Source organism: Alligator mississippiensis, chromosome 10 (assembly GCF_030867095.1).
Source record: "Alligator mississippiensis isolate rAllMis1 chromosome 10, rAllMis1, whole genome shotgun sequence".
Classification (NCBI taxonomy): domain Eukaryota; kingdom Metazoa; phylum Chordata; order Crocodylia; family Alligatoridae; genus Alligator; species Alligator mississippiensis.
Genome location: NC_081833.1, coordinates 9233842 through 9255442, shown reverse-complemented (window position 1 = coordinate 9255442; position 21601 = coordinate 9233842). Strand labels below are relative to the sequence as shown.

The following is a 21601-nucleotide window of genomic DNA, read 5'->3' as shown; positions in this document are numbered from 1 at the left end:
TTATTACGAATAAATAGTATGTATCGGCAGGTTGAGGCTTTGTTTTTCATGCTAGCGTGATGAATAACTTCAAGGCATGTTTAGGTTTCTGGCAGCAACATAAAGTCATATCATAGCATAAACTTTCCTCTTTTCCAGCTAGTCAGTAAAGACTGGGCTGTGACTCATATTCACGTGGTCCTTGACACTGACCTTTGTATGAAATTCTCCTCTTTCCATATAATTGTTCGTCCAGAGTTGTTTGAACAGGTACAGAATGGGAAAGGTTAGTGTGAATGACCTCCGTGGTCCCCAGGCTCCATTTCATGGCCCCTTTCCGGAAGGAACATGAATAGGAAGCAGGTGGTATTTCACACCCAGCGAGCCAGTCGTCCCATGGTGTCTCTGCTGTGACTATCAGCAAGGTTACCAATTTATACCAATTATTCTCTTGTGTGTTTTATTTATGGGCAGGTCATGAAAGCCCTTCTGGAAGTCGTTGTGTGATTTCAGAGTTTATACGACCCCTTCAGATATCCAGTGACAAACCAGAACAATTGTCTGTCAAACCTACTTTCCTATCCAGGTCAAGATCCGGCAGCCCAAGATGCAGATTTGATTCAGACGTGAGTCTTTTTCACATCAGAACATTTCTCCTCTCCAGTGGGACAGTTATCTTATACATTAGTGATGAACTGCACTGGGAAGAGTCAAGGGGTGAGGTTTTCAAAAGTGCCTAATGACTTAGGAGCACAAAGTAAATGCGAATCTCAGCAGGAGTTTTGAAAGGAGCCAAAGTGAGTTAGGTGTTTGCATGTCAGTTATTCAGTGTGAGCATGGGGTGCCTAAATCCTTTAGGCGCTTTTGAAAATCCTGGTTTTCAGAGGCACAGTTTAAGATCCGTTCTACACTGTGCCTTGCCTATATGTCTCTTTCTTCGCAGGATGTCTGCATCGGTTTGTTTTTTAGTTCTTCTGAAAGGTATTTCATTTCTTCATGAGCACTGTTAGACCTTGTACAATGATGTATCCATGGCATAGTGACAGCATGATCTACTGCAAGAGTAAGACTCTACACAAAACATTGCCAGCGTCCCTCAGACCTTTTCTAGGTGCGATTGCCTCATTTGCTATGACTGCTTTTTGCTTGGTTTTCATGATATGGAAATCCATTTGTTAGTAATTGGACTGATTTCATCACCTAGTATCATTTTCCAGGGTACTCTTCTAAGCTGAATTTGAGCCTGTAACCTGGAAGTGAACAGTTCAGTAACTTATTACCAAGCTTTTAAGCCACGTAGCTTCCTATCATATTTGCATTTATTTGAGTTATTGGAAAGATTCAACCAAGAGCCTTGTGATACTTTATTTGTGCCAGCCCTTGAACAGCACGGGACCAGCAGGAAATCCTTTGAAATGTGATTGTTCTCCAATGCATTTGGTTATTACTCTTTTCTCATTAGCCTTCATTCTTTTGTAAGCATAGTCTCAACTACGCCATTGCAAAAATCCTGTAGAATTGAGCAAGGATGAAACCCAATAGACTTATAGAGTTATAATAGAAAAATACTTCTAAAATCCAGTTACGTTTACAAGAAAATAAGATCCTTTATATAGATTTTCTTAACCTTGCTGTGGAATTTTATTAAAGGAAATTCATTCTCCATTACAAATATACAAAGGATGATTTTTTTTTTCAAAACCCCATAGGAAGGCTATCACTTTTCATTAAATTCTGTAAGATGCTCTGTAATAACAAATAGTGATAAAGGAGGGGAGGGGGTTGTATTGTATCCATCTTATTGGATACAGTCTTGATATTTCCCTTTATAAAATTGTTAAAAAAAAAAAGAAAAGAAAGAAAGAAGAGTTCAAATTGTGGACAGACTGTGTGAATGTATCTGTTTTCTGTGTTAGTGTTGAACCTTTGGAAGTTGCATCAAAATGCTTTTGGGCACAGCCAGAAAACAAACTATGATGTAGGATATTCTGCAAACTTCCTTTTCCAGCTTTTGCCATTGTATACTGAGCATCAACTCCTAAAGGTCTGTTTAGGAAGAAGCGGATGCAGCCAAACTCATCAATAGCTTCCATAAAGAGAGTCTGAAGTAGTCAAACAGAAAAGGCAGCGTAGCGACAAGATCTAGGGAAGCAGAACTAACAGCAGAGACCAGAACAAGAGCATGTCAAATTTACTTCCCTTCTTCTATTATTTTTCAGTTGTCTCTTAACAGAATTGTTCGTGGCTTGCCTTTCTGGGTGTAACGTTGTCATGCATGCAAACCTCTCACAGATCTTCAGCTACATTTTCCGAGGTGTCAGATACAGGGGCAACGTATGTAAATTAAGACTTATGGAAATCAGACTTTGAGAAATAAACTTGGTGAGCAGGGCTTGATGTTGTGACATCTGAAATCAAAAAACGAGTGAGAGCCATTCTACAAGACAGGCCTGCAAATCCCATGCTTGCTAGTAAGAATACTAGCTCCCAGGGCAAACAGGATGGACTCTGATAAGAGGAGTGCAATGTTTTGTATGTATTCAGTCTTGTTTAAATACTCAATGAGAAAAATGGTGAAAGCAATAGGGTGAAATCCTGTTGTCTTTATTTCTTTCCAGATGGATAATGAACGGAATGCCAATACCTCAAAGCAGAGATACTCTGGGAAAGTCCATCTTTGCATCGCCCGTTACAGGTCAGATATTCAATTCAATTTTATCCACAGGGGTATGTAATACATAGATCCCACGTGTCAACCCTAAGCATAAATGGGCTTTTTACAATGGAGGTCTGTCAGATGAATTGAGGGGATTACATTCCCTCATCCGCTGAGTTACAGAGCCACTTCCACATCCTTGGTGGCTGATTTGCCAGGCTGCAAATGCCCTGTCACATTCAGCTGCAAGCCCCAGCAAATGGATCCCTCCTAGGCACAACCCCAAAAATATGACCCCTCCTGCACAGTGGAACCATGCTGGCTCCATTGCCTTTTGGGTTATACAGACCCACAGAGGGTTGGGGGCAGTGTTTGTGCCCAGGCTCGTTCTCTGAACAGCTGGCCTGAGAAAAAGGTTGCTCGGGGAAGAGCAAGTGAAAGGGTCCAGGTCTTCATGGTCTCCGTCAGTATACAGTTACATCAAAATTGGCAAAGTCAGTAAGTTTGCTGCAGTTAGTTTCCGAATTTATGTCAAAACAGCAGTCTAAATTATATCAATCTTGGCTTTGTGCCTGATCATTAGAGAGAGGCTTTCAATGCAAGCAAACTGCTTTTGCTGCTCCATCTTCCTTCCTCCTTGCGAGAAGCACAAACTAGTGCTCCATAATGTAGTCTTCAATGCCAGCAGGTCGCCCATTCACCTGCTCTATAGAAATGTGGTATTTCAGTGTAAAGGGACCTATAGTGAACATACAGCTTGTGTGCTGCTTGGTCTGCATGTGCTGGACCTGTGATCTGCATGTGTTGGTATTTCCTGACCTTAGGTATCTCACACTTTTATACCAAGTCTAAATTTCCCCAGCAAAAATATAGCCAGCAAGGATGAGGATGCATGCCAAACCCAGTCCCATTAGAGTATAATAGTCAATGCAATGTAAAGTTGTGATAAAAGAGTGCAGAACCCAGAGGAATTCAGAGCCCATACTGAGTTCAAATTAAGCTGTCTTTCTCTAAAGAGAAACATGATTTTATTTCTGCAGAAGGTGCTAAAAATCACATCCAGTTGAAAAGAGTCCCTACACAGAGGATGAGTCTCTGAGCTATTCTAGCAAACTAAAATGTGATTAATTGATCAATTAAATGCCTTAAGTTCCAGCATTCCATTGCCGCGCATGTTTCATGATTGAAGATCGCCTTACTTGTAGGTTTAAAAAACAACCGAAACCCAAACCAATTAGTGTAGACAATGCATTTAAAAATTAGCATTTGTGAGAGAAGACATAGTCTGTGCTTTCCTTGCAATTGCAGTGTGCAACTAGACTTCTGTGTAAGTCTTTCTCTTGCAAGCACAGCAGCATCCCTTCATTTCAAGGGGCAGAGGTCAAGACCGGTGGCTATGCCTCCCTCCTGTAGGTGAAGCTCATACGGTATTTATATATTTACATCAGCAGTGCTGGATACAAATTAGAGGGCATTTGGGGGAAATTTTGAACATTTCAATCCATTTACAAATGAGAAACAGCAGTACGATAAATAAGTCACTGTAGTTTCCCTTAAATGCTAACGAGGTTTAGAGTCACTAAATTAAATACAATTCTTGGCCTGCGGGCTCATGTAAAATAAAGAAATAGCAGTAAGTACCTCTACGGGCCGGTGCAGGCAAGAGACGCGCACCGAAGCAGTTCCTTCTGGCGACTCACGGGTTATGTCAGCAAGCAGTGCCCCTTGGAAGAGAGCACATGCCGAGCACTTGCAGGCTGAGAGTTGCCATGTGGCTAAAGTCAGCCGCTTTAGCAAGTGGGCTCCTGCTCTGCCTTTATAACTGGCAAGGGTTTTAAACAGATTTTCCTTTTGACCATGCTCCTTCTAGATTGCCTGAGGCATCATTACACCATTACACTAATGTGAGCATTTATAAACAGTTTATAGCAATGCTGGAGGAAGACCACACTTTGAAGGAGAGAGCAAGACCTTTTCTATTTGCCTTCTTGCCATACTCTGCTAGTTGGGGGGGGGGGGGGGGGGGTGTTATAAAAATCCTATTCTCCAATCTGCTGAGGATGCTCCTGTGCTGTGCTGCAGTACGCTGCTCCCCTTCTAAAAGGCTTCTTTTCACTGCACCTTCCTGTGTTCTCCAGGAGCACTACGACTCTCCTAACAAAACAATGGTCACTTAAGACTTGGTTGTGATGGTGCTAAACATGTGGAAATCCATAGTGTCAGCAGCACTAGATTCAGACCCTCATGCAGCAAAAGCAGGATGGGGCCTGGGGATGGAATAATATTTTTTGGCCTGTTCTTGAGACATGTACATTCATAAGAGGATCAGTGTGGCAGAAGGTATAGGGCCTGATGCAAAACCCCCATTGAAGTCAATGGAAAGGGTCTGGTTGACTTCAGTGGACTCTATATCGTGTCTTAACCTCCCGGTCATCATAAATTTTCAGCAGTGGCAAAGGTTCACCCATTGTTAGATGTCCACCTAGGAGCAGGCATTATGGCAAATTTACATCTCCTGCTAATGCAGCTTCGCATCTCACAATCCAGTGCAAGTATCTGATGGATTTATGTGTGCTAATAACTTTGATCTGAGCATGACACACCCTTTCCTCTAACTAACTGCTTTATGGAGAAGAGCTGTTGAAAATGAATTAGATCCTAATGACTTGGGAAAAGCCCTGCACAAGGAATTATCTCTTTCCTTTAAAAATCAAGGAAGACATGGGCTAAGGTGCCTATGGTAGGAAGTAGGGCTTAATTAAGCTCTTTGGAGTAGGGATTACCTGTTTATGCTGTGTGCATGTACAACTCATAGTACAGTAGGGTCCTGGACCATGATTAAGATTCGTAGGAGGTACTGCACCGAAAATAATTATGATGATGATAATATATGGAGGTGCCTAATTCCTCTAGACACCCTGGCACCGCATATATTTCAAAGGCTATAGCATGAAGATTGAAATGTAGAGCTACCCTCATGCACAGCCTTGGAACTGCACTCCATGATTATTATTCAGTGGTGTGTAGGATGCAACTAACTAAATACACGTGTCGTACTAAATGAAGTTTCCATCTGTGCTTCATTGCAGTTACAACCCTTTTGATGGACCAAATGAAAATCCAGAAGCAGAGCTCCCCCTTACAGCAGGAAAATACCTCTATGTGTATGGAGATATGGATGAAGATGGCTTTTACGAAGGTGTTTTATCAAATTTATGCCTTACCGTTACTTTAGGTCGATCGGAAATAATTCATGTCCTAAATGGAGTTATTCATCACCACAGTCAATGGCTAACGTTCCTCCTATCATGGGATCATTAATTAATAGAATTTCTGTACCAGAAAAGCAGCTCCTTGCAGGCATAACTAATTATAAGGCTCTGAATTGTCAGCTTTTTCTACTTGGCAAGATCTGTGCTGACAAGAAAGCTTATTGAGATTTCTCTTTTTTTGCCTCAAAGATCCTTTACTCTCCTGCAGCTATGAATATTTGATTCCTCTAATCTACACAGAATTCCCATGTGTATCCTCTCCCCATACTATCTTGGGCAATTCGTATTAGATATATAAAGTCATACTGGAGCATAGGTAGGAGGCAGAGGTTTGCTACAAGTAGATGAATGGCACTGTAAATGCTATTTACTTTTCAATCCTTTCATTATGAAGGTGCTCCGTTCAGTATCACTTTCATATCTTATCTTCTCCGTATGTAGCTGCTGTTCACTTACAGTGATGTAGTTGCGTGCAACGTTTCAGATATCAAGTACCATTAACGGTCCATTGGTTTTCAAAACTGATGGTGTAAACAGCAGTACAAAAGATTTTTCTGCCCAACCTTGTTGAACCCCTTCAGTTCAAGCATGCTTTTGCTAACATCAGGAGCTTTATTTACTTCTGTGGGACTAGAACAAAGTTAAGACGGTGCCACATGAGGTGCTGACAGATATGATGTTTTGTCACGCAGTCGGCCCCCTGAAAGCACCCTACAGCCATGCCTTGACAGAAGTGCATGGCTGCAGAGCACTTTAAAAGTGCCTGATCATGCAACAAATCAACCCTCATACAATGAGGGTTCAGATGAAGGCATTCCAAAGCAAAGCACCTTCATTGACTGCTGTCAGTCCCTTTACACAAGTCAGGTTGGGCTGATGCAGCCCATCCCAGCCCCACCCACTCCAATCCACCTGCTTCCCTTCCAGCGCAGGCTGGGCAAACCCCTTCCCTTCCCCTTCCCTTCTCCCCCTCCCATCCTGCAGACAGCACCGGACCTGGGAGGCAGGCAGCAGGGCTAGGGGAAAGAGGCTGCGCACAGGCAGCTACTGCTGTATCAGCTCCAAAGTGAAGCTCGATCTACAACCCACCCAATGCCTGTTGGATCATGGGGGTCGCTGTAACTTATGGCGCTTTCTGCAAAGTGCCTTGAGTTACAGCAGGCAGCTGCACGTCTGTCAATGCCCATGTTCAACTTAATCCTTACTAAGTGCAGTTAAAATGCAAGCAGACACGCATTCAAACATTTTAGCATGTGTTAGGTGCCCTTGTGGTATTACCAAGTTGTTTGGTGAAGGTTATCTTCCAACGTGCAGTAACTTTAATAGGTCACAATATTCCCATGATTTACAACCATGTCTTGTGACCAGGGTGTGAGTTATGGGGGAGCTGAAGGGATGGGGGGGGCTGAGCCCCCCATAAGAAGCAAGAGCCCCCCTGTAAGATTTGAAAATCAGAACCTGGGTCGGGGGGGGGGGTCTCCAAATGGATTGCTCTTTCCAATGAACCAGTTTAATTGTTTTTGCAGACCCCCCCGCTAGAGTCAGAGAGTAGTGTGAACCCTGCTTATGACAGTGAACTTGTGACAAGGCCCTCAGACACAGGATTGAAGTCTTTGCATGATGAAGACTTTGGTTGTGTTTTAGGTACAGAAAAAATAATGTGTTGACCTACTTAATGTTTCCCTCATGTCTGCATCTCAGCTTGCCACATGTCTGAAAAAACTAAAAAGCTAAGGAGTCACTTAAAGTTTCAAATGTATGAATGTATTTGTACTTCAAATAATTCAGTAGCAACCAGTGGCAAAAGTGGTTATTTGGTAGCCTAACTAAGCATTGTGTATATGCAGTATTTCACTAAGGGAATCCAGTTCACAATTACTGAGACAGGTGTATGGACAAATTTGACTCCAGCTGCAATCAGATCTGTATTTTAAGGAATCTTTTTTCTTGTACTCAAGAGACTAGATGGGGACTCAAGGGATAAAGATCTCATTCTTGGCTTTGCTGTTGACTTTCTCTGTGATTCAGGACAAGGCACTTATATGCCCAGCTTCTCAAAGTTTTATGGATGGCTAACTCATTACAACAGTGGGAGTTTATTACCTTTATGCATTTTAAGATATGGGCCTTATTCTCCAGGTGCTTAACTGCTTGTCAGTAAAATAGCGGTGCCAGTACCCTGTTTCTTCAAGCCTGCCATTTCTTGTCTATTTATAGTATAAGCTTTGGAGCAAAGACTATCTGTTACTATATTTCTGTACAGCACCTAGCACGTTGAATACATCATCTTGGCTGGGAGCTTTGTCTCAGCATAGTAGTATTAATAATAACTCAAAGCTATTTTATGAGACACAAAATAACTTTGTACACCTTTGTTTCTCTCAGACATCAGAGGATGTGGCGAGTTAATAATTTCATTGTGTAAATCTAATAGAGTTTAAATTAAAAAGGCTCTGATTCTGAACTTTTGCTGGGAAAAGGGGAAAGATTGCCTTTTTCAGCATATGTGTATTAAAGAAACAAATAATTATTGCTAACAATCCACTGGGTTTTATAACATCTTGGGTCTGTTCGCCCGAGTAGTGTTTTAGCAGACAATGATCACAGCTATCAAGGCTTTCCCCCTTGCAAAGAAACAAAGTTAACAAAAGAAAAAAATGTAAATCCTAAACGCACCTATCTTGGGATTCAGCCCAGTCTTTTGATTCCTAGTGGTGAAACCAGTTCATCCCAAGCAGCTATTATTTTGATGCTACTTCTGAACAGTTTTGCAAGGGCAAGGGGAAACCAGTTAAAATTGTGTCCAGCAGGAACACGCAGTGCCCTCGAACGCTATCACAATGGCCCACAGAAGAAAACATGGCTTACTAGTCATTTAAATAGCATTTTTATCCATGTTATAAGTTTTGTTTACTTCTTCTAAACCTAATAAAATTCCTTTCATGCACTACTCCACTCCAACACTGCCAGACTATAAGCCCCATTGAGAAAACAGAGTTGATAATAATTAGGTGGTTCTTTCTCACCAGGTGAACTTCTGGATGGACAAAGAGGACTAGTCCCTTCAAACTTCGTGGATTTTGTTCAAGATAACGAGGCCCGTTTGTCGAGCACGTTGAGCAGCGAACAGGATCAGAATTTTATCAATCATTCGGGTCATGCTTTGGAAGGAGGTGGTCTGCTGGAGATCAGTCCACCAACTCACATAGAGTCCAGTGTAATCAATAATGGCGCAGGGACTCTGGATGTAAACATTGATGAAATCGGAGAAGACATTGTGCCTTATCCTAGAAAAATCACCCTTATTAAACAACTAGCCAAAAGTGTTATTGTGGGCTGGGAGCCACCAGTAGTGCCACCTGGTTGGGGAACTATTAACAGCTACAATGTCCTGGTTGACAAAGAAGTACGGATGAATATATCCTTGGGAAGCAGAACTAAAGCTCTTATAGAGAAACTTAACATTGCTACCTGCACTTACCGAATATCAATTCAGAGCATTACAAGTAGGGGGAACTCAGATGAGCTACAGTGCACTTTGTTAGTTGGAAAGGATGTCATCGTCGCGCCCTCTCATCTAAAGGTGGACAACATAACCCAGATTTCTGCTGAGCTGTCCTGGCTTCCTACCAACAGTAATTACAGTCACGTGATTTTTCTTAACGAAGAAGAGTTTGACATCGTCAAAGCCACTAGCTACAAGTACCAGTTTTTTAATTTGAAGCCTAACATGACCTACAAAGTGAAGGTCATGGCAAAACCCCATCAAATGCCCTGGCAGCTTCCTCTGGAGCAACGGGAAAGAAAAGAAGCCTTTGTGGAGTTTTCTACATTGCCAGCAGGTTTGGTATTTTTTCCATTCCCTAAAATTTTGCGATTGTGTCAGGAACTCTAGGTATATCTCAATAGCCAATATTACACTTTAAGTTCTATATCACTAGTGTTCACAAAAGTAGTAATGTAAAGTGTGACGCTCCTAGTATTATCTGTAAGTACTACTTGGAGATCTCCTCATGTGGATTCAAGTGAAATGAAGACCTAGTAAGGGGAATAAGCTCATAGCTGCATTCGTTGTGTATAAGCCTTCACATAGTTTTCAGACCATCTCACTCAACAGGCAGGAGAGGTCTGTGAACGGTGATCTTGAGTTGGGTTGACTGCCTTGAAGTTAGCGTTCTTTCACTGATATTTGCTCTCAGACTATGAAAATCAGATGTTTATTAAGTAAAAGCAGACTTCAATTAACACACAAGGCCCCTGAACCTGGGCATGTCACAGTATGCAAATCGCTCTTCTAACGCTATCTTTATTATGGTACTAAAAATACTTGGCTCTCAAGGTCTCTAGCTAGCATCAGTGGAATATGCCAAGATGCTTAATTCTGCAAATTATTTGTGTCTCATCTTAAAAATATGGGTGGAGCGGGTACATAAATACTAACTGTTGAAGTTGTTTCCTTTACCTACCAGTGTTTTTTGGACTGGAACACACAGGTATTTTACAAATGGAAATTTCTTTTGAAGCTGGAACTACAGCTTCCTCTCAGCAGCATTTTCCTAACCTTAGGGTCTCTTTCTGTAACACTTATTTGGAGCAGTACTTGCTCACATTAGTGGTCCCACTACGAGAGGTCTGAGGGCCCATAATATAAAAATGTCAGGGGTAGCGTATCGTGTTGGATCTACATAACATTTGAGATGGAAAATCCACTCCCAGTGTCTGTAGTTCCCCCTTGTTCAGTGTTGTCCCTTTCTCAGCAGCTGCATAGAGACTGAGACATTACAGGATGATGATCTATGGACAAAGATGCTTATAATCACCATACAACACACAAACACCATGCCCCCAAATGCTGCAAGATCAGAACTTTATCATAATAATCTCCAGGGGTTTTTAACTGCTCTCACTGTAGATATTTGAATAGGTTCTTGTTTTCATATTATTCTGATTAATGTGCATTGAAAGATGCAATTAATATTTCAGTAGTGTTCATCTGTACCTCAAAGCACTTTAAAAAAGGTGAGCCTTTTTCAACTGGGGAAAGTGAATTATAGAGAGGCTAAGTGATTTTTTTTCCAGAGGCACATAATGGGTCAGGAGGAGCACAGGTATTAATATTCATGTCTTCTGTTTGCCTGAGTTGGGCCTTATTCACACGGCTGTTGAATTAAAAAGGATAATAAATGTGTTGTATCTAAAATTTTAAGTCCATTGGTGGTTTAATTCCAAGGTGTGTTTGATTAGAAGATTATCAGATATGTCCTAGCAATTAAAATGGGCCAAGATGTGCTTCAGAACTGAAGGTGGAGTGACACGACCCAGAGTTTGTTGCAAGGATGGTCATGGAAATGGTGGTGTGTCTGATGTAACAGCTGGATCCAGAGACCATTGCCACCAATAACCGAGGAGTCTGAATACCTCCCCAGTAAGGAAAACCCATATTTAAGCCAATGGCAACAAACACCTGCACTGCAATGCAGGTGCTTTTCTTTATTCATCTACCTATTTAGAAGGATGCATCTACTCAAGGACAAAGAAAAACCTCCTTATTTACTCAAACTTGCAGAGTACTAATGGCCTCAGAAGCAGCTCAGAGGGAAGATCCAGTGTGTGTGGCTCACGGTGAGTGAAATTTCAATCCAGTGGCATGTACTGTACTGTGACTTAATTGGCTTCCTGCTGTGATTTGATTTCAGCAAAGTAGCTGGAATTAGTTCTGGTTTTCCCATTCGCTTATGCAATTTATGTAGAAGGAGACACTTAGGGTAATAGTGATGCCTGGAAAAGAGCAAATAGGCTTGTAACTCAATCATTTTGAATGTGTGTTGATCTATCAGATAGCAAAAATGTCCTCAGCCACAGCACAATATGTTGGTAAGAAAAAAAGGCGAGCTTGGACACATTGACTGTTATCTAAAAAATTGTAATGGTCTTCAATTTACCTTGGAGGGCAGGGACATGACACTGCCTGGACCCAGAGCAGGAGAGGATGGGTTGGCACTGGCAGTACTACTAGGCTTTCTGCTAGGATGGAGGCTAGGGTAAATTCGTCAGCCAGGCTGTACTAGAGCTCGGGAAGCCTCCCCAAATAACGCTTTCTGAATCAACGCATCCTGAAAGTACTTTAGCCTCATTCTGGCTGGCCATAATGTAGACAAGGCCTTCAGAATCCAGGTTTTAAATACAGGCCAGGTTTTTTAACTAAGTGTCTTGGCTGTTAGCTTATATATTGTGATTTATGAGTTACCTTCTGTAGCAAAACAGGGCATGCTCTTTAATTCAGAGCTTCTCGGTTCACTTTTATACTTACAACTGCATGGCATTTAGCACTGTTTTATGGCAAAGAAGGATTGCTATCACCCAACAAATTACAGTTTGTTTTTCATATTTTGGCAGTACAATTACTGAACTAAATGTTAACATTATGGTATGTTCCATTTTTTTTCTCTTGCAGATACCACCGGTGACCACATTTCCCTGCTTCTACACTTCAGGTAAAAGACTGAGAAAGACTGCCTGGGAAGGAAGATAAATGTCTTAATTGAGCTATTGTCATCTTGCATGTATATTGATGTACAACGTGCCTCTGAACCGTGCCTTTACCTTAAACTAGTATGTAATGATTCATATTGTTAAGAGATATAATTCAAAGATTATTTTAGAAGATGCTGAGAAAATAATAAAGATATTTAGTGAGAAAGATGCATTGTTTGGGTTCTTTTAGGAAGATTCACGTGGAGGAGGAAGTGTCACATCATGCAGCAGTTGTCATGGGAAATGTCAGTGTTAGAAAATAGTGGTGAGTGAAGTGCAACATTTAATAGCCAGAGGCAACCATTAGCTCTCACGGTGGCATTTTCCCAAAGGTTTCAAAGGTGTCTACTGTTGAATAGATGTGGTCGCTTCCTTTGACCTTTCAAAAGCATCAAACTCTTTTGTCCTCTTTGGCCATGTGAATGCCCTCCAGACAAAAAAACATATAATGAGTCCCTCACACTAGAAAAGGGGAGAGGGAGAGGATTAGTTAATATTAAATTGAATTAAATTTCTCATTTTTACCCCTCAATGCATCACCTTAAAGGAATAAAAAAAATGAAATCTAAGCAAGGTGAGCAGGGAGGTCCACTCACATTGTGTCACAGTACAGAACAAGTGTAAATGAATGCAAATGGTGATGTTTTGCATGATAATACTTTAGAAACACATGCACTTTTATGTGGACAGAAGATTTATACTGCTTTTTAGTGGCTGAGTGGTTGGATGTTAGTCTTTGACCATTTGCGCACTTAAATATATACTGACTTTTAAACAGGAGAGTTAATTGCATTTCAAGTGCCATAGTGAGCAAAAGGAAAGTGCAGAGCAACACAGGTCCCCTACAGGACAAATCAGGACAGTTGGTGGTTGACGCAGGGAAAAAGGCGGAGCTCTTCAATGAGTTCTTCACTTCAGTATTCCTAAGTATTGACCAAGACAAATCCCCCACCTTGAGCATAGACAGATGTCCAAAAGGCACCAGACTGCCATATGTTAGTGCTGACTTAGTTGAGGAGCACATGGAAGGGCTGGATGGGTGCAAATCAGCTGGCCTGGATGACCTCCATCCATGTGTACTGAAAGAATTGGCCAGTGTCATAGCTGAGCTGCTGGTATGGCTGTTTGAGCACTCATGGTACTCCAGCCAGATCCCTGAGGACTGGAAAAGGGCCAACGTGGTGCCCATTTTTAAGAAGGGGAGAAGGGATGAGCCAGGTAACTTTAGGCCAGTCAGTCTTACCTCTGTCCCTGGGAAAATACTGGAAAAAATCATCAAAGACTGCATTTGTGAAGACCTAGCGGGCTGAAATGAAACCAGCATGGGTTCATCACAGGTAGATCCTACCTGACAAACCTTATAGGCTTTTATGACCTGGTTGCACACTGCCTTGACACAGGAGCTAAGGCTGATGTCATCTACCTGGATTTTAGGAAGGCCTTTGACAGAGTTTCATATCCTATTCTCACTGGGAAGCTAGCAGGCTGTGGAGTGGACGCCTACACAGTCAGGGGGATGCCAACTGGCTTAGGGACTGCACCCAGGGAGTGGTGGTGGATGGGTCGTTCTCGGCGTAGAAGGAGGTAGGCAGTGGGGTCCCGCAGGGTTTGGTCCTTGGATCAGTGCTATTTAATAACTTCATCAGCCATTTGGATGAGGGCATGGTGAGCACCCTCTCCAAGTTCGCAGATGATACCAAGTTATGAGGCAAAGTTAACACACCAGATGGCAGGGAGCAGATACAGGCCGACCTGGACAGGTTGGATCAATGGGCGGAGAGAAATAGGATGCAGTTCAGCAAAGATAAATGTAAGGTACTCCATCTAGGAAGGAGGAATCCCCAGCACACCTATAAATTGGGGGATGACCTCCTCAGCAGCTCAGAGGCTGAGAGCAATCTTGGAGTCGTAGCTGACTCCAAGATGAACGTGAGTCGGCAGTGTAACAAGGCCATCAACAAAGCCAATCACACCTTGTCATGTATTAACAGATGCATGACCAACAGATCAAGGGAGGTGATGCTCCCCCTCTATGCGGTGTTAGCCAGGCCTTAGTTGGAGCACCATGTCCAGTTCTGGGCGCTGCACTTCAAGAGGGATACAGAGAATATGGAGAGGGTTCAGAGGAGGGCCACTCACATGATTAGTGGCCTCCGTGAAAGACCCTACGAAGGCAGGTTGAGAGATCTGGATCTCTTCAGCCTTCACAAGAGACAGCTGAGGGGAGACTTTGTAACTGCCTACAAGTTTATCAAGAAAGGACAACAGAGAATTAGTGATGCACTGTTTATCAGAGCGCCCCAGGGAGTAACTAGAAATAGTGGGTGCAAACTAGTGGAGAGTAGATTTAGGTTAGACGTTAGGAAGAAATTTTTTACAGTAAGGGTGGCCAGAATCTGGAACGGGCTTCCAAGAGAGGTGGTACTGTCACCTAACTTGGAGGTCTTCAAGAGGAGGCTTAATAGTCACCTGGCTGGGATCATCTGACCTCAGTCCTCTTTCCTGCTGGGGCAGGGGGTCGGACACGATGATCCATTGGGGTCCTTTCTGACTCTACAATCTATGAATCTATGCTTACACACTTAGGCTAAGTACAGACAGTCAAAAAGCCCAAGGGTGAACCAATTCAGTGTTTGCAGGTTAATCTAAGCTGCGTAAATTGAACCAATAAGCAAGTGAACAGATTTTTTACATTTGATTCTGGAAATGCAGCCACATGCCTGCAGTGGCCCAGGCCAGAAGCCTGGGGGGTGTTAGAGCATGCTTTCCTGCTAGGCTGGAGCAGACAGCTTGGGTGAAAACTAGCCCACCTACCCTATGAAGGGGGCATTTAAGGGGAAGTACAAAGCATCCCGGGATGCCGAGGGACTGTAAGTTAACTTGAATCGGGAGATCTGGGACAGAAGTTCAATACACTGATTTAACCTAAATCAGTTAAGTCTGATGCTACATTGTGACTGCCTTGCTTCGAATACTTGCTCATGAGCTGCCTTAGTGAGAGCGTCTGGTGGTGGGCGTGGTGAGGCTTCATGCGACCATTGAGAGGGACCTCAATCACCCTGGAGAAGGCCCCTGAACTCACCTGCCACGACTTTGAATGTATTTTCAGTGGCGGAGTCTTCTGTTGAAGGTCCCTCAGGGTCGGTCGCTCCTCCCAGCAGATATTCGTGGGGCTCCACCTCCCCTACACCCCTTCCTTACGCCAACCTCCAGCAGGCCACCTGATCTTAATGTGACCGTCCCTCCAGTCTAGATGATTTTCGCTCTTTACACCCTCTCCGGGACTGGTTATTATCATTGTTTCTTTGGCAGGCTACGGGCCCGTTGGATTCACGTCTCTCGTCTCTCTCTCCTGTTGTTGCCAGCTACTTACTAAGCCTCATGAGTATCCCTGGTGTTGAGATGTCAGTCAGATCCCCTTGAGGTAGACCTAACCACTGAATAACCAAAAAAGACAAGCCAAAGAAAACAACAAAAGAACTACACACAGGCAAGAGGCAACTAAAGAGAAAAAGGACTTAAAGAAAACAAAGGAGGGCAGCTAGAAGAGGACAGCTCAGGCTAAGCTGCTCTTTTCCTCTCTCTACTCTAGAACCTGAGCCAGGAGGTGTCTCCCAGTGCTGCTCCGCTCTCTGCCTTTGCTGAGGGTATTTTCTGTTCCTCCTTGGGTTAGCCTTTCTCCTCTGCTTTGTATCTGTGGGAACCTGGAGTGGGAAGTCTCCGGGACTCCTATTGCTCCTTCAGGAGCAAGGTCTTCCCCCGGATGCTGGTGCTGCCTAGGACCAGCGAGGGGTTGTATTTTAATTGCTGTCGCTTGGGATGCCTCTCCCGAAGCAGGATCCATCTTTTCGCACCTGTACGGCCTGCCACCAGTGCAGAGAGCCTCCGCAGCCTCTCCCGCTCTCCCCCTTTAGTCTTCAGTGGTCTTTTTTATCTCAGTCGGCCAGTGATCGCTCCTGATGTCACCCACCAGCTCCAGCTGTAGATAAGCGCGGTTAATGAACCGCACAGGCTTCACTCTTTTTTCCTCCTGCATCTGGTGTCCTGTGGCAGGTAAGTAGCTTTGTGTGTAGCCCCTGTCCCAGGGTCCCCTGTGGGAAGGGTCTCTAGCTCCCCTGTGGTTGCGCCCCTGGGACATGCATCCATCCAGGTTTATCTTAATCCTGGTTTTGGCCATTTTGAAAGTGGTTTTTGTTCACTGAACTTTTGTTGTGTTACAGATTAGAGCTGGTTTCCAATCACTTATACAGGTTTATGTGTAGCTTCTGTCCCTAGCCTTAAAGCTAAGCATATTCCTATGTATGTTCAGGATCAAGGCCAATGAAACTTTAAGGTACATAGAGTTAAGTCAGTTAACTAGTTTCTAGTTAACTAATTAAGTAAGCTAAGAATTTAGCTAAATCCTAAAGAGGACTTGAAATCAAAACAGATCACAAGACTATGAAATTATGAACTGCAATCTTGTGCTTTAGAAATTAAACCAATTCTTAATTTATATACTACAAAGGAATCTTGCATGGTGAAAGGAGAAAATAATTCAATACTGCCTACTGTGGGGCTGGGGGGTGCCCATTTCTCTTGGAGCATTTAGTACTAGATACTGTTAGAGGCAGGGTACTGGATTTTATGAACCATTCTTCTGATCAGATGTGGTACTTCCTATATACTGACTTATATTGCTGGACTGGGACAGCTGACACTACAAAAAGATAGGAAACTCAAATGAAAACCTAAATTTAAGATACATATTTAGGCCCACCATCACAGCTGGTATAAATCAACATCATTCCACAGAAATCACATAAGTCGAGTGACAAAAGCAGTAGATCTGTGTTAATTTAAATCCTTAAAATCAAAGTACATTACATATCAGCATGATAAAGAGAAAAGCTGTGATTTTCAATAGCTGCCAAATATAAAGCGAACAGGAGCAGTATCTGCTTTGTTAGAGTATTTTCGCCTCATCCAAACGCTCCTTTGCCCGAATGTTTGTGCATCGCTTATGTCTTTTTAAATTATTCCAGTGTTTCGTCCTTTCTCATTCCCCAGTGGTTTTCTCTAGTAAATTGAATTATTTGAAAGTATTGATATTAAAATAAAATAAATAAAAAGACACTGAGAAAGCCCATCATTGTCCCTGAAAATGAATTCTTCCTGTGCTTTTTACTGCTAATAACGGAACGGCTCAGTAGCACATGTCCCCTGTGAACAATCTCTCTCAATTTTAGTAATGAATTTGTTATTAGAGTAATCAGTCATTCACATGAAATTGCGTACCATTTTAAAATCCAAAAAAACAGCTTCCCAAGATATTACCATGCAATCCATGTACTTTAACAGCACTGTGACCTGGCTTAGCTTAATTAACAGTTGCTTATATTGGGCCATTACTTAAATAAGCTTGGGTGACAGACTCCCAGATAGGCAGAAGTTCCACATGTTGCCTTGCGCTTAATTCGGTTATTGTTTAATGTAATCATACTTTGATTCTCCATTTAATTTAATTAAATCCTCAAGATTGGTTTAAAAAATGCAACACAATCTTTCTCTCTCTATTCCTATTAATTTCCTTCACTTTTAGCACGTTATTGGGTAATTCAATCACTGGCTAAAGCTGGCATTTAAATAGTAAGGAAATGTCAAGTTCTGAAGCGGACTGGAAGGGTCCGGAGAATGGAGGGAGGAACCCGAAGACATATCCATAATATTTCTGCAGGAGATAGAAGAAATCAAAGGCTGTTCAAAGGTAGACCAAAGAAGGTCTGGAAAGACTTCCATATGAGAAGAGGTGAAAAGGTTTGGGACCAGGAGAGGGCATGTTAGACCTGTGGAAAGCAGTGCTTTGGCACGGAGAAGGTATTTGTGGATTACAAGAAATAGCAAGAAAGGAGCTAGTTTTCAAGTTGATTTCATGTGGATGAAATGAATGGGCGCGTTGTATTTTTATTATGTTTTTAAGCTGAGCCTGATGTCAGCCCATGTAACTCTCCGCCACAAGAGAACAAAGGGCGCCGATACACGACCGCGGAGCCTGCTCTGATGCGCTCCAGCAGCCTCCTGCGTCTCGGCTCTCAGTGTTCCCACACTTGAAAATGGTGGCGGGGGTACTTGAATTAAAGCTTGTCGAGTGACCTTTAGTTCAAGCACCGCCGCCACCATTTTTAAGCATGGGGATGCTGATACACGAGACGAAGAGCTGCTGTAATTAAAGTGCCACCCCCTCCCCCCCCCAACACACACAACCCCACAGTAAGCGTAAAAATGCCCAAAGGGGCCAAGAGCTTAGCTTGATTTTAAAAAGGGTTAAACCTTCACGTAGACAGTGAGGACTTGTACTGTTTTATATAAACCAAAATAAACTGGGTGTATATGGGTGATGCAGCCATAACCAACCACTTACTGCGTAGATGGAGGGGAAAAAATAGCTTCTGTGAGATCAAGGCCATTTTGTTCTCTTTACTCGTCACCATCTCCCTTTCCAGAGACCTTGAATATCTCTTGAGTTTGGTTTTTCAGTTTTTATCAAGAAGCTAAACTGTGTAGCAGAAACTGTAATTGGAATAAAAAGAAAGAACCACTGCAAAAAAGCGTGCAACACTTATAAATGAGGGAAAGAACCCAGGGCCTGATTCAGTAAATTGTTTAGGTACATATCTACCGTTTGAACCACATGAGTAATCCCATCGATGTCCTTGAGACTACTGATCATGATTATATTAGACCAGTTTTTAAACACTTTGTTGAATCAGAACCTTGCAACCTACGGTAGTCGGGTCTCATTATTTATTATCTACTCCACAATCCCTTCAGGCTTAAAAAATCTGCCCATTCACCAGGTGTCCGACACTAGTAATAGACTGATTTGATTCATCACCCCAATACATCTGTTCAATGGGTAGCGTTCCTTACACAAAATGACGGTGCCTAGTATTTCGGCAGCCTTGTATTCTTTGTTGATGTCATTGGGAGCTCTGAGCACACAGCATTTCTGGCAATCGGGCCCTAATGTGTCATTTTAATTTCATTTCTGAGAGGGACAGTAAGGTGATTAAATACTCTTAATTGATAACACTTTCAGAATCGCCACGTGTTCATTAGCCTTTGACAAATAAAGGCCGGTTGTTGTTCTTTCACTTGCTTTGCACCTGCTAATGAAATAACACTACGGGTCATATCACATTTATTTTTATGGTGGGGGAGGAAGGGTGTTCTTGAGTCTTGTCTGATCTTACCTAAGCAAGTAGCCTTCTGCTTATAAGTTATTGCCTAAACTGTATAAAAAAGACTAGTTTTTGTGTTGCAATGCCCTCTACAGGATGAAACAGTGACATCGGAGGCTATACTGGCATCTTGCCGATATCTCAGGGCCAAGGCTTGTTCCTCACATACATCTGTAGCATTTTTCTTTCGCTAAAAATGAATGCACATGGCTCGAGTGTTTGCTGGTTGTTGCCAGCCTTGAAAGATGAATAGAAATTGGCTGAGTGCATTTCATTGGCAAAACCCAAAAATACCTGCACCTGCTAAACTCTGTGCACTCCTAGTAGTTGCAGAGAGGAGGTAGCCATGCCTGACCCCTGCTTTAGCAGCTTCTTAGCATGATAAAGTTCTCTGAATTGGACATTAAATTAACACAGCGGAGTACAAGAAATATGCACAAACTCATAATCATCGAGATACTTTGACATTGGGTTTCTGTCCAACCATGGGGCTATTTATGGTAGATTTAATACTGTGCTTTAATTAGAGAAGTACTGAACATGCTATTGCGCTAATGTACTGTAACTGCCTTAAAGGGTTTCAAAAAGCTTTAGGTTTCATGTTCCTTTTTGCAGAGCAGAGTAGAGCCTTCGAGGCCCATCCTTTTTTGACGATAAAGCGCTGGTGGTATAAATGGGAGTAAATTCAAGCTGTCTTCTCTGGCCCCTTTACAAAGGGACCTGAGTGCGGATGAGAATCTAATCTCTAGAGTTAGGCTTCAAGGCAGGGAGTTGCAGAAGTCAGGATTGCTCAGGAGTGGCTCTTACACCCACATGTTGAGGTATAGCTCCCTTTAGCAAAATGGTTGAGAGAGGACGTGTCTTTCCCAGTTGCACCCTCCATCAGCACCGATAACAGTATTATCCCCTCATCCTCATGGGAGGGTGAGAAGCAGAATTCAATCTGATCCATTCATCCTCATCCGTTTCTTGCGGTTGCTCCACAGGGAGCACTATAGTATATCCCCAAGCATGGGCTTTGCTATCCCTTGTAAACCCAGGTTTTCACTGCGTTCTGTGTCTGTCTTGTCACCAGCTTTCTTTGGGACACCCACCCTGGCCACTGGGGTTGTTTTCTCTATAAATAAAATTAAAGTTGGGTCAAAGAAATCAGAGCACATTGAAAGCTATTCTCTGCATAATAAAATGACAGAACTTAAACCGTTGCACTTAAATGCACTTGTTCCTGCAGGTACAGGACTGAAACTGCATGTGGCCATCAGAGTTCCCTGCAGCAACTGGATTAACACGGTCTCTTGCTTTTCCTACACTACAGCCCTTCCTTACTGCTTGCTATGCGGTAGGGAACAGCTGTTTCAGCCCCCTTGCTTTGGGGCACAGGAGTGGCTTTTTAATTGTGATAATGTAAGTAAAATTCCTCTCCTTGGGGAGCTTGGCTCATTTTTCGCCTCCCTCTTCTCCTCCTTTGCTGCCAGTTGCTCCTTAGACTGATGCCGCTTTCAAATTTCTAGAGAAAATACCAGCCTGCAACACTGCACAGATCTGTGTCTCAGAGGCGCAGCCTGGGTGATCTGTAATCAGTCATAATCATTTTCTGTACACACGAGTGCTTCTCCTTGACAGTTCGTTCCTATTTTATTTTAATGCGCTCAGGGGAATCTAATCACTTGCACGAGAACAGGTGGAAGGGAGGTAAGTACAGCATTTGAGAAGACCACCTCGTGCTCAGCTTTCTGATGAGTATAGCCGAAGGGCCGTATTCGGAAGGGAAAGGGAGCGTAGTATTGTGGATGGAACAAGAGACCCCGCGCGACCTGCTGTGTGATGTTGTTCCAGTTGCATCATCCGGAGGGACTGCAGTTTCTTCTTCTGTAAAATGGGCCTACTGGTATTTTGCCCTCCTTTTTTAAAGTGCTTTGAGACCCATGGGTTCAACTTTA

At 42.8% G+C, this 21601-nt stretch overlaps 1 protein-coding gene across 7 annotated transcripts in view; it reads left to right on the top strand.

Annotated features, from left to right (window-relative positions):
- The window catches only part of RIMBP2 (RIMS binding protein 2), a 294528-nt gene that overhangs the window by 236876 nt on the left and 36051 nt on the right, over positions 1-21601 (top strand). For all 7 annotated transcript variants that reach the window (XM_059713432.1, XM_059713433.1, XM_059713434.1 and 4 more), the window contains 4 exons: positions 454-605; positions 2598-2674; positions 5725-5834; positions 8937-9749. In XM_059713432.1, the coding sequence (XP_059569415.1) occupies positions 454-605; positions 2598-2674; positions 5725-5834; positions 8937-9749 (1152 nt within the window). The remainder of the gene's footprint in view (positions 1-453; positions 606-2597; positions 2675-5724; positions 5835-8936; positions 9750-21601) is intronic.